The sequence below is a fragment of the Mchenga conophoros genome, linkage group LG3, assembly GCF_057382185.1.
Source record: "Mchenga conophoros isolate Kocher_MC1m ecotype Shallow Benthic linkage group LG3, M_conophoros_male_GT1.1, whole genome shotgun sequence".
Taxonomy (NCBI): Eukaryota; Metazoa; Chordata; class Actinopteri; order Cichliformes; family Cichlidae; genus Mchenga; species Mchenga conophoros.
In genome coordinates, this window is record NC_140528.1 from 59,647,282 (window position 1) to 59,665,718 (window position 18,437).

General features: G+C 43.2%; 1 protein-coding gene across 1 annotated transcript; it reads left to right on the top strand.

The window, feature by feature from the left end:
• The first annotated feature begins 470 nt into the window (after positions 1-470).
• On the top strand, positions 471-15,677 carry supt16h (SPT16 homolog, facilitates chromatin remodeling subunit). The gene is made up of 24 exons (XM_085265024.1): positions 471-861; positions 1,864-1,956; positions 2,493-2,663; positions 4,047-4,199; positions 4,290-4,436; positions 4,735-4,886; positions 5,568-5,740; positions 6,327-6,417; positions 6,493-6,566; positions 6,649-6,761; positions 6,971-7,036; positions 8,243-8,341; positions 8,740-8,855; positions 10,210-10,363; positions 10,501-10,628; positions 10,776-11,038; positions 11,153-11,271; positions 12,679-12,917; positions 13,008-13,083; positions 13,211-13,380; positions 13,487-13,616; positions 13,785-13,911; positions 14,065-14,139; positions 14,806-15,677. Exons 1-24 carry the CDS (start codon positions 796-798, stop codon positions 14,901-14,903), a joined length of 3,093 nt encoding a protein of 1,030 aa, XP_085121150.1. The 5' UTR covers positions 471-795; the 3' UTR covers positions 14,904-15,677.
• The last annotated feature ends 2,760 nt before the right edge of the window (positions 15,678-18,437 follow it).

Below are 18,437 nucleotides of genomic sequence, written 5' to 3' on the forward strand. Positions count from 1 at the left end.
AATAAAAATCTGCGTTAATTTTAGTCAATGAAAACCCGACAAAGAATGTCATATAAAACATCACCCTGCAGAGAAAAACAATTAAACTGGGAGAGCCTCACGGGCCATACGTAACCACTGCTGGTATCGCGAGAATTACGTCAAATGAGTCGTTTGATGACGGTGGCGGGAAAACCGCGGTGGCGGGCAATGCAGCGTGGTCAACACTAGACAGGGGGTGCTGTTGTGCAGATAATGTGTGAAATGCGCCACAAAAAATAATACTAAAATAAAATAAAAGAAATAAAAAATAAGAAAGTAAAAATTGAATCGAGGTGAAATAACGCGATTGTTTTTTCTATTATGTTTCGGTTGGTGTGAAAATATAATGAAGCGTTATGTTATGTTTTGCGGTTTTATAAAATCTGATGTGTGAAGTCTCAGAGGGGGGAGGGAGGAAAAAAAGACTGGAGGGGAGGGGGGTGCTGTGGACTTAATTATAACAGATTGGTGTGTACGTGGTCGTGTGTGTCGAGTAGGAGGTGGGAAAAAATACAATTTTAATAATTTTGCGAGTTTTAAAGCAGGTGAAAGCGGGCTGTAAGGTTAGCGTGCGCTGTGTTTTTACATGTCTCCTCAGCTCAGAGGGCCGCTATTGTATAATTATAAGGTAAGCAGCAGCATCTCGTGGTGGTATTTGGAGCCCAGCAGGCGTGGAAAGAAAGTGCGTTGTTGTTAGTTGACACTGCTCATCATCCTCATCCGGCCTGCTGCGAAGCGAAGCCGGGAGCTGGAGTTTGAAACGGAGCGCTCACAATGGCGGTAAACCTGGATAAGGACGCATACTACCGCCGGATCAAGAGACTATACAGTAACTGGAAGGTAAAATATAGTAAAGGGGGAGTTGATGTGAGGCGTGTGTCCGCTCGGTGTGCTTTAGTGGAGAAAAGTGCAGCTGCTGGCGACAAGTTAGCCGCGTTTTTCTTGCCCGAGCGAGCGCACTGTTGTTAGGATGAGCGGTGATGTGTCTCTCGCTCAATACCAGGGCGAACACTGGTCGCCACCTGAGCTCCTTTATTCCTTTTTATTTCACACACGAATCCAACCTTTGCACCACCCTTATTTTGTTTTGTTCTTGTCTCTACTGGCAGGCTGGTTGCCTCTGGTTAGCGCACCAAAATCGCCCCATTCACCACGCTAACTAGCGTGCTAGCATGTTAACTTTACTCCAAGCTAACTTATTAGCCGAGCGGCTAACTGTGTAATAAACCAGCCACTTCTGATTTAACACTTAAACTGAGATGAAGCCGTGCTGTGACGGTCGTCAGGCACATAGATGTGCCTGACAGGTGGCTAACTGCACCACTTGTTTACATTTACTGCCACTTCGCACTTGGCTGCATGCTAACATTAGCTGGCTAGTTAGCATGAAAGTAACGCCAGCATCCTGGTGACATGTGCAAGACGTCCAGAGCTGCTTTCTTTATTACCGCTCTCACCTTTGTTTAAAGATTCCTGCGTGAATTATTTTAATCTTAAGTACACTCTTTTCATAGGTTGAAGTACATTTTAAGAGCTGCTGGCTCTTGTTGCTGACTTTTCAGCTCATATTTGACCCCATGTCACGCTCTCAGGCTGCTTAACTGTTTCATGTGCATTGGAACTGCCATTTAAAGCCTCTAAAGCACCTTTAATGGGACTTAATATAATATCGCCGGATATCCTGAATGATAAACTGGATTAGCTTTGAGTTGTGTGGTTGTGCCACTACTTCCCCAAAGAACAAGTCCAGATGGAGTAGGAGCACCTCACTGTGGACCTCATTATATGCTCTTTATCATCTCATGCGTGACATCAAACTGTGTGTATGTTTGTGTTTTGCAGAAGGGAGAAGATGAGTTTGGCAAAGTCGACGCTATCGTGGTGTCTGTGGGGGTTGATGAGGAAATTGTGTATGCCAAATCCACAGCCATACAGGTAAGTGTGGAGCAGCACGTGAAAGGAAGGCAACACCTTTCTCTCTGTGCATTTAGGAAGGGAAATGGTTGTTGCAGAGTGACTGCAGTCAGTTTGAGCTATTCAAATGACTTTAATGAGTTGTTATTTTTATTTTTTGTTTTTTGCAAGAATCTCAGCTGCCATTGAGTATTTGAAACTTAATTTAACAAAATTGACCTTGGGTGTGGCTTAAATCTCTTTTGTAGTTCCCTAAAGTCCTCAAGCACGTTGTATCTGTTATATCTTAGATAAACATTTTACAGAGCTGTTGCATCCTGTGCCTCCAGAAAAGCAAATGCAATATGCATCTACAACCAGCTGTCCTTGAGGGTTATTCAAGTAGAAAATTATTATTTAGCTCCAAAACAGTAAAACGCCACCAAATGCAGGAATTTACTCCCTCCTCCCCAATCCCCCCCCCAAAAAAAAAAAACAGCCCTCAAGCTTCTCCAGTGAGTCCATGTTTAAATTTGTACTGGGATCCCCCCCCCCCTTTTTTTTTTTCTCTTTCTCAGACGTGGCTGTTTGGCTACGAGTTGACCGACACCATCATGGTGTTCTGTGACACCAAAATCATCTTCCTCGCCAGCAAGAAAAAGGTGGATTTCCTCAAGCAGGTGGCTATAACTAAAGGCAACGAGAATGCCAATGGTGTCCCGCCCATTACCCTGCTCACCAGAGAAAAGGTAACGCACGTGAAGTCGCCTCATATACACACACATGGAAGTTGGTGAGAGAGTGTGATGTGTTTTTTTTTGTTAATGGCTAGGTTTATCCAAAAAGAGGAATCTGATTTGTTATTGAGTGCTTGAGAAAAATCGAAAGCTTCCTCTTTTGTGGTTTGAGTTCTTCAGACTTTTTTTTTTCTTTATAAGTCACATGTTGTTCAATCCAATGCAGTTTTGTTTCTCATCTGTCATCTCAAAGTGGTTTTTATTGTAAGGTAAAGCTCCTGCAGTACTACAGAGAAAACCCCAACAATTGCATGACAAGCATTTGGCGACAGTGGGAAGGCAAAACTTCCTTGTAACAGGAAGAACTTCTGGCAGAACCAGGCAAAGGGAGGGGCAGCGATCTTCCATGAATATTTGGTGGTGAAAGGAAGAAGAGAGCCAGAGATTGATAATAACTAATAGCTGGTTCAGTTTGGAGGGTGTGAAGATTTTTAGCCACGTATGTATCTGCTGACTTCGTCTTCAAATCTAGTTTCATTGCATGTGCGTTGTTATTATTACTTGCTTTAATTTACAACAGGAGTAATTTCAAGGCAGTTTATTTTGTAACAGAGTCGTACTCATAGGTGATAAAAGACTCCATGAGAGGAGCAGAGCAGGACTCAGGCAGCGGTCGTGATCCTGCAGATGGACTGGTCTTGTATCAGTTTTCTATTTTGAGCTTTTTAGCACAAGCCTTTTTCATATAGCACTTTTTCCTCTTCTACCTTTTTCTGCACTTTGACTACACTGTGACTGCTCTAAAGAGGTGCAGTCCAGTGAGGTTTTGCACAAACTGTCACGTCAACATCTTGGGTTGACGCCGTTATCTGACGTCCTTCCTCCTCTTTGGACACCCCCTGCATGCTCGAACTGCTCAGGAGGGCCTCCTGCAGAGAAAAGCAAGGGTTGTAGAGGGTGGAGTAGTCATACTTCAAAAACTGCATCCTTCTCATGCACGTGGCTGCCACTTCCACGAAAGGACTGGTTAATTGTCAGGCTGTAGCTGGAGACGAGAGACCACACCAGATGTAGCCGGCACAGAGGAGATGGTCGTGTGGAGAGAAGGATGACTCAGATGTGATGGTTTTGCACTCGGGTGGAGACGGGAGAGGCAGGTTTCTTGCAGAGAGCACTGTGTTGGGATTGGCAGGAATCAAAGTTTCTGTGAATGTGCTGAACGTTAAACAGGAACATTAGCGCCTGTGTTCTACCTCGTCGGTGGTCAACACATGCCTTGTGTGGGATTTAAAAGGTTATGAATCGAACAGCCTTGGAGGAGGGGAAGGCGGAGTGTGCTAAAAATGATTTTCTTTTTCCTTTCATCCTTTTATTAGTGTATTACTTGTCTTTCAGAACGAGAGCAACAAGGCCAACTTTGACAAGATGATCGAGGCGATCAGAGGTAGCAAAGAGGGCAAGACGGTGGGTGTGTTCAGCAAAGACAAATTCCCAGGAGAGTACATGAAGAGCTGGAATGACACGCTCTCTGCTGAGGGACTGGAGAAGGTGAGGCGCAATCCAAACACATCGGCCAGCTCTGCGAATGTTACGCTCCCGTTTCAGTCGTGATCAGATGTACTCTGCTTCTGTCTGCAGGTGGACATCAGTGCTGTGGTCGCCTACACGATGGCGGTGAAGGAAGACGGAGAGCTGGCCCTGATGAAGAAAGCGGCAGCCATTACCAGCGAGGTTTACTCAAAGTTTTTCAAGGAGCGCGTGATGGAGATTGTTGATGCTGATGAGGTGAGGGGGGAGGAGCAGCTGGACTTGGTGTCATTTTGTGTTTTCAAGCTGTGTGTTGCTGTCTGCTTTCAGTGCTTAGAACAGCTTAAGACACAATTTATCCATGTCATATCATAGTGTTTGCATCACTTTTCGGTCATCAGTATATCTGTAGATTATGAAGGTCCAGTGTAGCACAGTTTGTAATAACGCACAAACACTCTCAGATTAGTTTTGGAGACTCTGTCCCTGAAAGTGTAACTAATACTGGAGCAGCCGCCACACGTCTTTATTTGTATCTTTTGATCCTCTCCAACAGAAAGTGCGTCACAGCAAGCTGGCGGAGTCGGTGGAGAAGGCCATCGAGGAAAAGAAGTACCTGGGCGGTGCGGATCCGTCCACCGTGGAAATGTGTTATCCTCCCATCATCCAGAGCGGTGGGAACTACAGTCTCAAGTTCAGCGTGGTCAGGTGTGTGCAGGTCCAGTCTCACTTAAAGCCAGGAGGCATTTGCAGCTGGTTTGGTCACAATTAAATAAATTGGTTTTGGTAGTGCTGGAAATGTATTAATTTATTATTTTGTTTTTTAAAATTAATTTTTTAAACAAAGCTCTTTAAGATTCACGTTCACAAGAGCTTCAGGGTTGGTCCTAGTTGATTTTCAAGGAGTAAAAACTTAAAGAAATCCAAAATCAGGATCCAGCAGCCTTTAATATAAAAAAAAAAGTTTACATTTTATGGGAAACATGTAGTGCAGCATTAGATGAGTAGATTTATGAGTCTTTAGCCACAGCTTAATGTTTTTTACGGTTTAATCTTTGATGTGAATTAAAGTATTCGAGTGTTAATGAGCTTCAGAGATGCTTTCAGGTGGATCTCAGTGCAGAGCTAACATACCTGGCGACACACCTGTTTAGCACCCAGATAGATGAGTTGTGCTAATCCTCTCTAAACTCAGAAACAAAGCAGCATATTCCCTAAAATACTGAGCTGCTCTTGAACATTTTGTTTGTTTTAAATCGGGTAGGAAAACACTAGGATTTATTAAATGCTGCCTAAGTACAGCTCACAGATTATAGATTCAGTCAACAGGACAAGATGAGGAGCAGAGACCAGTTATCAATGACCCTCTATCGTTCCCTCTCTGCGCAGCGATAAGAACCACATGCACTTTGGTGCCATCACGTGTGCCATGGGGATCCGCTACAAGTCGTACTGCTCCAACCTGGTGCGCACACTCATGGTGGACCCCTCTCAGGAGATGCAGGACAACTACAACTTCCTGCTGCAGGTGGAAGAGGAGCTGCTCAAGGAGCTCAAGCACGGTGAGTTTAGGAGAATGGCAGTGGAATAACTGGGAGCGAGCTGGTTTGTGCTCTGTTCTGTAATCTTTGCGCAGTGCAGGGCTTCGTAGTTTGAAGCACTGGGAATAAAGTCTTTGTGCAAATGCAAAAACTCAGGTCACCTGAGTAGCATCTTTAAAAAATGCTCATTGCTGCTTCTTGGAGGGATGTGATCTGTTCCATTGGTCGATTTGTTTGTTAGCAGTCTAGTGCTCACAGTCTAAGATGTTCAAGTTTTGCATATAACAGCTCAAGTTGCTAACACTGGATGAGGGTATTTATTAACCTTCATTGACAGCGCCAAAGGTCAGAGAAATGCGTATGCAATGCTTCAAGGTCAAAGGTCAGACATCGGTTTAGCGCTGGCTCTTTGGGGGGAGCTGTGCTTTTGTTTAAAAAAAAAAAAAAAAAAAAAAAAAAAATCAGGCTGTCTTGCATTATGAAAATCAGTATCACATATTTTACATTTTCACTGAACCTGAACTGTAACTTGTTAATGAGTTTTAGGCTGCAGGAGGGAAGTGTGTCAGTGCTGTCTGTGTGTAAACCTCCTGCATGTCCTCCACAGGAGTCAAAATCTGTGACGCATACAATGCAGTCATGGAGTACGTGAAGAAAGAGAAGCCGGAGCTCGCGCAGAAGCTGACCAAAAACCTCGGGTAAGTACCCACAGGGGCTTTCTTCTCTCGGACGTCCTCAAATTCAGAACACTTATGTCTGTTTCCTTGTTGTAGTTTTGCGATGGGGATCGAGTTCAGAGAAGGGTCGCTGGTTTTGAACGCCAAAAATCAGTACAGACTAAAAAGAGGTGAGACTGTCGACTGTGTTAAGCACACAGGTGGTTTTATGCATTAGTGAAAGTTTCTTAAAGGAGACGTTGTGTCCTTCAGGGATAGTGCTCAGCGTCAGCTTGGGTTTTTCTGACTTGGTGAATAAAGATGCGAAGAAAGAAGAGCAGAAGAAGTACGCCTTGTTTCTTGGTGACACTATACAGATCAATGAGGTAAGCAGCCCTGTTGGAGTAGATCCCAGCAAATGACTTTGTCAGACAAGCAACAAAAATATAAATGTTAATTTAAAAAAACAGTAATGACTGGTCTGTACACACTGTTAAACACATACGTGTGCATCTGGTTAAGTTGCTGTCTTCATGCTGATGCTGAAGCATGACGGTCAGTCTTTTTGATGTCCTGGTGTGTGTGTGTATCACAGGAGGAGGCCGCCACAGTCCTCACACCGGTGAAGAAAAAGATCAAAAACGTGGGAATCTTCCTAAAGGTGCGTGGTCACTGTGTCCGCTTTCTATAAGAGTCAGGAGCTGAAGAGGAGTATTTACGTCCTTATACATTTATAATCACGTATTATATGGACAGAGGTGTTTGGGCCACACCTCTTAGGGTTGCTGTGGCTCTGGTGGTTGACTGAATGGTACTCCTGCCTGTGTATTATTTATTAAGCCATATATTTATGGCTTGCCACCACAGATTTTAATAAAGTGTAATTTCTCTGTTCACCTCATGGTGGCAGCACCATCTGATCCATGTTGCAACCAAAATAAGAATAAGACTTACAATACACAAAATAGTAACTCACATTTAACATGAGCCTGAGACGCTGATGTTCAGCAGCTTCACTGAAGTTTCACGTATTGCTGACCGCTTTGTCGTTATTATTTTATTCTCCACATTTGAGCGAAAAAGTAGATTTATTGTGTTTAGGCTTGAAAACAAGTGATCGCCATCATGACAGTTCTTGTGTTACTGAAAACGAAGTGGGGTTTTTCTTCCCCATTAATAAATACGGTACTTTTGGAAAGTGTTTGGACACTCCCGGTGCACTTTAAAAGCACTGTACGTGTGTGATTGGGTTGGTGATGCCTGTAGTACAGCCCTGCTTTCAGTTTATAAACAGCATATGTGATATTTAATTTGTCAGTGCTGAGCTTTCACTCTGGTCAGTTTGTTGTTGTGTGTGGACTCCAGTTCTGGAAATGCAGTTTGTTGCCCCTTTGAGAGCTTCGTGGTAGAGCAACATATACATGCTGCAGGTTGTTGTTAAAGGAGACCGTGAGGCTTGCAGAGGATTTCTTTGTTGCAGGGAACGTGGGAAGGAGCAGCAACTGGACTTTCAAAATAAGAGGGAGGGGTTCAAAAGTGTGTGAAAAATGCTAAAACAAGGACAAAATACACCTGGGCAGTTTAGCAGAGTGAAGTGGGGAAATGCTGATGTGCCATCCAGATGTTAGGGTTTTATCCTTTCATATTCATAGTTTGTATTTTGTGCATACTCAGCAGCAGCACCTGAGATGCAGCTCTTGACTTTTCATAGATATGTTTGACATTTACATGGTTACAGATGCTTTCTGTGGTGCTTCACCTTTTCTTTCACCATCTACGTTTTAAGTGTTAGTGTGGTGGATTTCTTGTGAATCTGATTTAAATAAGACGGAGAGCAGGAAGTGAACGTTGTTTTCGCTTCTTTTAGAATGATGACGAAGAGGATGAGGAGGAAGAGGTCGACGACGCAGAGGAGCTGCTGGGGAAAGGCGCGCGCAGTGCCGCTCTGCTCGCAGACAGAACCAGGGTAAGTGCGGGCGCGTGCGTCGCTCAGTGTGTGACTGGTGGGTTTTTTTGTGATTTTTGCCGCCTTGACGGAGTTTTGATAACTAAGAGTGTGAATGTCTTTGTACTCTATCAGCTACTTGGGAAGGTAAGTATTCATTGTTTTTTCCTAAAATCTCATCAGCTGAACTGGTTTAGTCTCAAAAATCCCTTTGCTGATGGGAATGAAGTTGTTATTTTTATTTGAGTGACACTTTTGTGTTTGTTTCTGTTTGTTGTCCATCCAAAGCTTTAACACATCTGTTCTCTGCATGTGTGTTGTGTTTTTCCACCTTATTTTTTTTAAAAATAGTTTTTAAAACAAAACGTGGTCCTGGTGTCTCCGTGTGGTCACTCAGTTGTGTCTTTTGTCAAACTTAGAACGAGATGACGGCGGAGGAGAAGAGGCGGGCTCACCAGAAGGAGTTGGCCAATCACTTGAATGAAGAAGCGAAGCGCCGTCTGACGGAGCAGAAAGGAGAGCAGCAGATCCAGAAGTGAGTCGGTACTCTCACCATCCATAATGAACTGAAGCTATCAGGTGAAGAAACGGCATGAATGTGTTAAAGAGATCCACTCCGGTTAAACTAGAGTGGGTCAATGTAGTGCTCAACCACGCAAATGCTTGCTGTAGGTTGTAGGTCACCAGTAGGTGTAGCGCAGTCCAGATCTGGACCCAGACTGGTCTGGTCTGTACAGAGGAAACGCACAGACCAATCACTTACATTGTAACTCATCCCACCCGATGCTGCTCAACCAATCAAATCGTTTATTCAGAGCATTTGCGAAAACAGAAAACTCTGCGAGGAGGCGCGATAAATCGAGGAAACGGGCGGAAGAAGTTGTGAAGCTGAGATGGTTTACGCGTGAAAGAAACTCAAACTAGACCTTTTTTTTTTTTTTTTTTTCAAATGACGTAAATTTATTTTTTAATGTAAACTTTATTTAACTTGAAATGATAAATATTTTATTATCAAATCAAATCACTTTTATTGTCACATCACATGTGCAGGCACACTGGCACAGCACATGCGAGTGAAATTCTTGTGTGCGAGCCCCACAAGCAACAGAGATGTGCAAACACAACAACACAAACGAGCAAAATACAAGAATGGCCAACCTGAAACTAATAAATATATGGGAATAAATATATATCGGCAGACCCTCGAGGTCATTGTGATAATTAATAATAAATAGTGTTGAACCCGTCTTAATTTTACTTTTCTAACTGGACCTCCTTAAGTTTGAGCTGAAGGCTCCTGCCTTCAGATGAAGTAAAAGCTGGAGTTTTCAGCTGAAAAGTGGAAACCTTTAGGGAAAAGTGTTTAAAGGCCAGCAGGGGCAGTAGTAAAAGACTTTGGTCCTGTGTGACACTAATAACCTGTGGACCTTTTTGGTGTCTGAATTGGATCGTGTGAATAAGAGCAAAGTCACAAAAGCCTGCAGTCTGATTTGTTACTCTTCAAGCTTCAGTGAAACTAAAGTGCAAAACAAGCAGGAAGTGGGACCCTTTTGCCATCAAAATAAAAGTTGTGCCTTTTACAACGTGCCGGTCCGCTTTTGTGCAGGACGTGTTATGAACTGCTCTGAAGTGATGCGCGACAGGCTGTCTCATTACTGCTTTGATCGATGTCGGCATCAGCTGAGTGTGAGCGAAAAGATGTGTGGGGTGTTTAGCTATATTTGTTTTTTGCACGCCACACAAGAAACTTTAAGTGCCTAGATTTGTGTTCTTTTTCTCTTTTTTTTTTAAATAAATAAACCCAGGACAGAAGTTGGCAGCAGAACTGTAAATTCTGACTTTTAATTAAGTTTCTCCTGATTAAGCGACTCCACTCTGCTTCCTCTCAGGGCCAGGAAATCTAACGTCTCCTATAAGAACGTGTCTCAGATGCCCAGAGAAAAGGACATCCGGGACATGAAGATCTTCATCGACAAGAAGTATGAGACTGTCGTCATGCCTGTCTTTGGCATCGCCACACCATTTCACATCGCCACCATCAAGGTACTCTTAGCTTATGCCTTCTATGGGGGGGTCTACCACAACTACATCCAAACCAGTTGCACTTAGGTACACCAAGAGTCTGTGTTACCTTTTTGGTTTTAATTACAGACATTTTTCTTGCGTTTGTGCCTTTTTAGAACATCAGTATGTCTGTAGAAGGAGACTACACCTACCTGAGGATCAACTTCTACGTCCCTGGCAGCTCACTGGGCCGACAGGAGGGAAACATCTTCCCCAACCCTGAAGCCACATTCGTCAAAGAAATGTGAGTCTGTCCAGCTCTTTCTATCAGCATGTGTGTAGATTTCTCTGCTCACACATTGGCCAAGTCACTGTGTGTGTTTGTTGTGCTGCAGTGTTTGAAGGAGCAGGTGTTCCAATAATCCTTTTCTTGCCCTCGCTCACCTCTCAGCACGTACCGGGCGTCCAACCTGAAGGCTCCCGGCGACACATCGGTGCCCTCCACCAACCTGCAGAACGCCTTCCGCATCATCAAGGAGGTGCAGAAGCGCTACAAAACACGAGAGGCCGAAGAGAAGGAGAAGGAGGGCATCGTCAAGCAAGACTCGCTGGTCATCAACCTCAACCGCAGCAACCCCAAACTCAAAGACCTCTACATCAGACCCAACATCGCACAGAAGAGGATGCAGGGCTCACTGGAGGCTCATACTAATGGTGAGGACAGCAGTCAGTGGGAATGCTGGGAAACGAGGATGCCCAAATCTCAAAAATGTTGTCGTTAAAACTGGGAATCTCTCTCTCTCCCCCTCCCCTCCTTCCCCTGTGCAGGTTTCCGTTTCACGTCGGTCCGAGGTGACAAAGTGGACATTCTTTACAACAACATCAAACACGCCATCTTCCAGCCGTGTGACGGTGAGATGATCATCGTACTGCACTTCCACCTCAAGGTATGCTTATTCAAAAATACACCCTTAAAATATCTGGAGACTTCACTTTCATCTGTGGTTAGGGCAACGCTCGATCATCACAGAGGCAGCAGGTGTCCACAGAGCTCTCTGCTCAGACCTGCTGACTGAGTTTTCTTTAGTTTTTGTTTGTGTCCTTATCACTGATGGCAGCACGAGACTGTAGCAACAACTATGCTAGGAGGTCTGTTTTCCTCTCCTGTCAGTTTGATTTGCAGCAAAGCAACTGAAGTGTATTGACAGCGCTCTCTGCTTCCTCACTCGACAGACTGAACTTTCACAGACTTTGTTCCACACTGTGATGGTCATGTGCTCCCTTAATTTATTTTAACATTGTGTATATATAAGTATATTTGTGTAAAATCAATATTACAAACCCAAACGCTCAGTGATGTAATATCATCAGAGCTTAGAGTTGAGCTGTGATGAAAAATAAAATGGTTTACAGTGTCAGGTTAGTTGTTGATCTAAGGAGCTTGGAAAGAAAAGCGTCTGAACTTAAGTTGCTTGAAGACATTTCAGCTCTCATCCGAGAAGCTTCTTCAGTTTAGGGTCAAATGGTGGAGCGTCCCAGATTTGAGCCCTGTGGGAGTGTTGCTGATGTTAATTTCACCTCTTATGAAGGAGTTTAACTTTTTGAGACCTGCAGTAACTATGGTGGCCCTAAGAGGGTAAACACACTGCAAAAAACATGCAGAGCACAACAAAAACTGAAAACAAAATGTTGGCAAAGCTCCCCAAAAAATTCCAAACAAAAGAGAACTGAAGTGATTTAGATGGATACAATAAAAAGATGGAACAGCTGTGGTGAACTACTGAGGGCAAACATGCATCTACAGTCATTTATGACTAATGCGATTGAAACACACATGGTTCTTCAACATAGAAATGTGTGTTTTGTGAGCTTTTGCAGCATTATTTATTTATTTATTTACTTTTATTTGCTGATATTAAGTTGCAGTACTTTGCAGAGACTTAACACATTGCAATAAAAAAGAGGCTTGTAAAAGTCTGCCATTTTTGAGATTGCGCTTAATTGATCTTTTATTGTATTAGGCCTCAGTCGCACAGGCCTAGACACCGGTCGCTGACCCCCCCCCCCCCCCCCCCCCCCCACCCCCCCACCCGCCTTCAGCTACTTTTGGTTCAGAGTAGCTGAAGGCGGGCTTGTTCCCTTTCATCTGAGCAGGGTTAGGGGACTCCACCCCCACATTCCCCTTCATAACCTTGAGCACTCTGCTGGGTGGAGCTTCATGTTAACTCTAAATAAGTGTCTCAGTGATCTATAACTCTTCAGTGTATTCACTCATCGTCTGTCTCTCATTGTATTTTAGCGATTCCCTTTAAATATTCTGAAAATGGTCTAAAAACTGTTGCGTTTCTCTCCAGAACGCCATCATGTTTGGTAAGAGACGCCACACGGACGTCCAGTTCTACACAGAGGTGGGCGAGATCACCACAGACTTGGGCAAACACCAACACATGCACGACCGAGACGACCTGTACGCCGAGCAGATGGAGCGGGAGATGAGGCACAAGCTCAAGTCGGCCTTCAAGAACTTCATCGAGAAGGTGGAGACGTTGACTAAAGAGGAGTTGGAGTTCGAGGTGCCCTTCAGAGACCTGGGGTGAGTAAACGAGGCCGTCGGGAACGCAAACGTGCGAGGACAATGTGGACACCCCTGTGAGCTCGTGGCCCATGCTTCTTTTGTTTACAGGTTCCAGGGCGCCCCCTACAGGAGTACCTGCCTGCTACAACCCACGTCCAGTTCTCTTGTCAATGTTACTGAATGGGTGAGTGAGCAGCTGGCACTGAGCTGCAGACAGTTCAAAGGTTTAATCTGTGAAGAAGAAAGCTGAAATATGTGCAGTGACCTGCCGGCAGTTCAGTCTGTTAAAAATCTGTCTCCTCCGTCTGCAGCCGCCGTTTGTAGTTACTCTAGACGAGGTGGAGCTGGTTCACTTTGAGCGCGTGCAGTTCCACCTGAAGAACTTTGACGTGGTCATCGTTTACAAGGACTACAACAAGAAGGTCACCATGATCAATGCTGTGCCCGTGAACTCCCTTGACCCTATCAAAGAGTGGCTCAAGTAAGGCCAGTCGATTTAATCAGTGACTTAATTTTTAATGCATCTAAAAAAATATCTCAGATGAATTATTAATACTTTTTTCTCTTCTCCGTTTTCTCCTTTTTAGCTCTTGTGACATCAAGTACACAGAGGGCGTCCAGTCTCTGAACTGGACCAAGATCATGAAGACCATCGTTGACGACCCAGAGGGGTTCTTCGAGCAGGGGGGCTGGTCTTTCTTGGATCCAGAGAGCGAGGTGAGTTCATGGTTTCATAACCTAAGCAGACATTTACAGTTTTAAAATGGTCCATGTTCCCAGTTTTTCCTTTCAAGAACTCCTTTCACGTCGTAACACAGTGCTGAGAATAAAATAGCGGCTAGTTTTGTGATTACATGCCTCTCTGCGTGCCATGTTTTGCCTCAGGGAAGCGGCGGCGAGGAAGATTCAGAGTCAGAAATGGAGGATGAGACGTTCAACCCATCTGCAGATGAAGAAGAAGAGGAAGAGGAAGACAGTGATGAGGATTACAGCTCAGAGACGGAGGACTCTGGTATGATTTCCATGGGCCAGTTTGAACCTCTGATGAATGAAAAGATCAATAAAAGCTTGAGAAAATGATTTGTACCCGAGCAGCTCTTTGCCTTGAACTCACACTTGTACACACTGATGAACCAGATTTTCTTTTTTTGGGTGTGTGATACAGATTACAGCGCGTCACTGGGCAGTGAGGAGGAGAGCGGGAAAGACTGGGATGAACTGGAGGAAGAAGCCAGGAAAGGTTTGTATTTGTAGACTCTGGTTTTTCAAAACTTGCACTTGAAGAGCGTTCAGGGCTCGCTGTCAGTGTCCACATACTCAAAATAAACCTGGCATCAGCCACTAGAGGGCACCAAATGCACACAAACCCCACAGTACTCATCTGAAAGCAAACTTTTCACATCTGCAGCACCTAACTGTCATGTGACTAAATACAAACGGTCTCTTCAGGAATCACAGATTTAAATATGGCTGTTAACTCACTTCAATAGTCACACCTTTTTAGTTGGCCATTGGTTACTTAAATATTTCTGTTAATCGCATGGCAGCAACTCGATGCAATCAGGCGTGAACACTACCTGCTGAAATTCAGACTGAGCATCAGAATGAGGAAGAAAAGTGATTAAAATGTGTTTAAAAGTGTTTGTTGTTTCCCACGTAAATATCTCTGGAGTTTACAGAGAATTATATAAAAAAATAAAAATAAAAGAGAATATCCAGTGAGCGGCAGTTCTCTGAGAGAAACTGCCTTGTTGATCACAGACTGCTTGAAGGCTGCAGACGTTATGCAGACGAGCATCTCTGAACGCACATGTTGGGATGTGGTGGAGGAATCTGCAGTATCAGCCACGAGGGTTGATCACAGCACAGGGCTGTTTCATGGTTGTTTCTGTTTCCTCCCCTGCAGCTGACAGAGAGAGCCACTATGAGGACGAGGACACCTCCAACAGGAAGAGGAAGGTGCGGCCATCAGCCCCGCCGAGCAAGAAGAAGCGACGGCACTAAACGTCCCAAACATCCATTCATACTGCCAAACCTGACCCTCCCTCCCACCACGGCCGGCTCCCTACACTTCACACAGACACACACCTGCGCTCAGACACACACCGTGTACATAGACGTAGACACCGCCCCCTTTGTTTATTTTTTATTTTTTAGTTGTTGTCGGTGAAGTGTCATGTTGCAGAACCAGCAGCCACACTTCATTCATTACCTTCGTTTTCCCACCTTCGTTCATCCATCCATCCGGGTTTATTGTCTGTGTGTGTGTGTGTGTCTGCGAGTGCGTGCGAGTGTGGTTAAATGGGTTTTTATTGCAAGCATTGTTTATTTTCTGTTAAAGAAAGCTGAGTTTCTTAACTAATGGATAATAAATAAAGATTTGACATCTCCTCTGCCAAGTGTTTTATATAAACTGAGAAATCTGATTTTTTTTTTCCTCTCATCTTCCCCACCGTGTCCAATTTTTTTTTCCCCTCTTATTTTTGTCAATGTTTGTTAAATTGTGGTAATAAGATGGGGGAAAATGTCCTTTATTTTTTAGGGATGGGAGGGGGCAGATGCACGTTTTCTAATTATTTTATCTTTTTTTTTTTTTTTAAAGTGGGATTTATAAATGGATTTGGACACAGACACTTCACCCTCGCACTTATCCTCCTCTCTGTCCCCTCCTCTTTTTTTTTTTTTTTTTTTTTTTTTGGTCAGTCTGAGTAGATATGTTGTACTGTTAATTCTGAAAATCCTGTTTTTGTTTTTGTAATAAAATTAAAAGGAACTGTAGTTTGTTTTCACTCTTCTCTCTTTCACACACTTTCAGTTTTGCAGATTAGTCGTTGTGTACTTACTGCCGGTGTCGTAGACCACTGCCTCTTTTCAGTCGTGGGCTAAGAGCAGTGCTCTTGAGCATTAGTTCTCCAGGCTTCTGGAGGGACATAGGCTGCTTTTATAAACTCATTTTCACTCCAGTCCTTGTACCCGACCGTTTTCAGAGAAACATGTTTCTTAAGCCACTTAAGAAAACGCTGACTTGTGAGTCATTCAAACACCACAACTAGCCTAACTCAAAGGGTGAACAAGTGTTTCCTACGTGAGAGACAACTTCACAGAGAACCATTTTTTAAAAATTGTATCTTTACTCATTTAGTTACTAGCAGCCTGATGTAAATATGTGATTTGTTCCCATTTCATGTTGTTTTATGTGAAAAATACCAAAGAACAGTTTGATAGACAAAATAGTGATTTTTTTTTTTTTTTTTTTTTTTTTTTTTTGGAAAAAAATTCTTTAGTGATTCTTAATGAACTGTTGGCTAAACACTTTGCATATCTCTGCATGAGGCACAGTGTGTTTTTATAAAATAGGTAGTGGAAGTGGCTCTCCTGCTACTGAATCTTTGTACGTGCCTTAAAAGTATTTATACCCCTTGAGCTTTTACACATTTTGTCACAGGCACAAACTTAAATGTTTGTTGAGATTTTCTGTGATAGACCAACACAAAGTAGCACATGATTGTGAAGAGGTACAAAAGTGATACATGGGTTTTCTAAATTTTAAGCAAATCAAAATCTGAAAAGTGTGCATTTATATTCAGCCGCCTGTACTTTGATACATCTAAATAAAACCCAGTGCAATCAGTTGCCTTCAGAAGTCACCAAATTAGATAATAGAGTTCACCTGTGTGTAATTTAGTCTCATTATAAATACACCTGCTCTGTGAAGACCTTGGTGGTTTGTTAGAGAACATTACCATACTGCCATTATTTATAAAGCACTTTAACATAAAACCAGAGTTCATAAAGTGCTGTACATGCAAATAGCACAAGTAAAGTGAATAAAAATAAGATAAAATAGATTAAATAACTAAAATAAATGAAAACATGTTAAAACAAATTGAGTCAATCCCTTTAATCAGTGCCAAAGGTTTCAGCGAATAAATATGTTTTAAGAAAACTCAGAAAGAGAAGAGGCCTGCCTAACGTGCAAGGGCAGATCATTCCACAACTATGGAGCAGCTACAGCAAGAGCACGATCACCTTTAAATTTATACTTAGTTTCAGTACCTAAAGGAGCTGCTGATTGGCGGACCTAAGGGAACGGGCAGGTGTATATGGTTGTAGGAGCTCAGAGACGGGAAGGGGGTGGGGGGCAGGCCATTAAGAGATTTAAAAACAAATAACAGAATTTTAAAAACAATCCTAAAATGTACAGGTAGCCAGTGGAATGAAATTAAAATGGGGGTAATGTGCTCAAACTTTTTTGTTCCAGTTAAAAGACGAGCTGCAACATTTTGCACAACCTGCAGGCGCCTAATGGACGCATCACTAACCCCACAATAAAGTGCGTTACAATAATCCAGCCTAGAAGTAACAAAGGCATGGATTACTGTCTCAAAAAGCTGTTTCGATAAAATGGGCTTTATTTTGGCTAATTGCCTCAAATGAAAAAAAATCTTACAACAGCTCTGACCTGGCTTTCAAGTTTAAGATCTGCCTCCATTTTAACTCCCAGATTAGTGATGACTGGTTTAACATACTGTGCCAGCAAACCAAGATCTATAGTAGTGGCCTCAGAAGCGCCACCAAGAACCATCACTCCTGTTTTCTGCTCATTAAAATGTAAAAAGTTCAAAGCCATCCAGGCCCTTATTTCATCAAGGCATCTGAGCAGCGGGTCTACTGAGAAGCCATTTATCTTTTTAAGTGGGAAATAAATCTGGAAGTCATCAGCATAACAGTGGAAAGAAATCCCATGTTTCCTGAAAATAGACCCAAGGGGTAGGAGATATAGGGAAAAAAGAAGCGGGCCTAAAACTGAACCCTGTGGGACCCCACACTGAAGAGAAGCAGCAGAGGATACAAACTCACCGAGTTCACAGAGAAAGTTCGCTCTTCCAAATAGGATCTGAACCACTGCAGTGCGGTACTCCTAACACCCACCAACTGCTCTAAACGGGAAATTAAAATATTATGATCCACTGTATCAAAAGCAGCAGTTAAATCTTTTTTTTTTTTTTTTTTTTTTCTCCATTTGATTCACCTTTTATTGTTTATTTTATTTTCACTTGCTGAATACGGGACAGACTTGACTGGAGGAAAGAAGGGGAGAAAGAAAGAGGGAAAGAGAAACAGCTGAGAAGAGGGATGGGGGAGAAGGGCCAAAAACAAAAACCAACAGAACGGGCAGAGAAAAAAAAAATGCATATATCAATCACCTGGATCACCTGCTGAGAAAGAAAAAAGAAAGCAAGCAGAAGAGAACAAGAGTAATAGAATAAACAACATCACAATGATATATGGGAATATGACAGTAAATACTAAATATTAAACATTATTGTGCAGCACATAAGATCAACAGAACACAGTGTGCTTTGAGGTAGGAGCCAAAAAGGGTGTAGTTTGTGGGTGTGATCACCCGTGTGTACACCTGTGAGCATGGACGCGCTTGTTTTTTTGTTTTTTTAAAAGGTTCCTTCATGTAATGATCTGCTAGAGGGTGTGGGGGGGCCACAGCCCCGTCCTCCAGGGCATGAAGCAGGTATGGAG

Bases quoted from the DNA above. Each gene is read 5' to 3' on its own strand.
- supt16h (XM_085265024.1), top strand. From the start codon at position 796: ATGGCGGTAAACCTGGATAAGGACGCATACTACCGCCGGATCAAGAGA. The intron at 1,957-2,492 runs GTAAGTGTGGAG...TCTCTTTCTCAG, and splicing joins CCAAATCCACAGCCATACAG to ACGTGGCTGTTTGGCTACGA. The intron at 8,856-10,209 runs GTGAGTCGGTAC...GCTTCCTCTCAG, and splicing joins GGAGAGCAGCAGATCCAGAA to GGCCAGGAAATCTAACGTCT.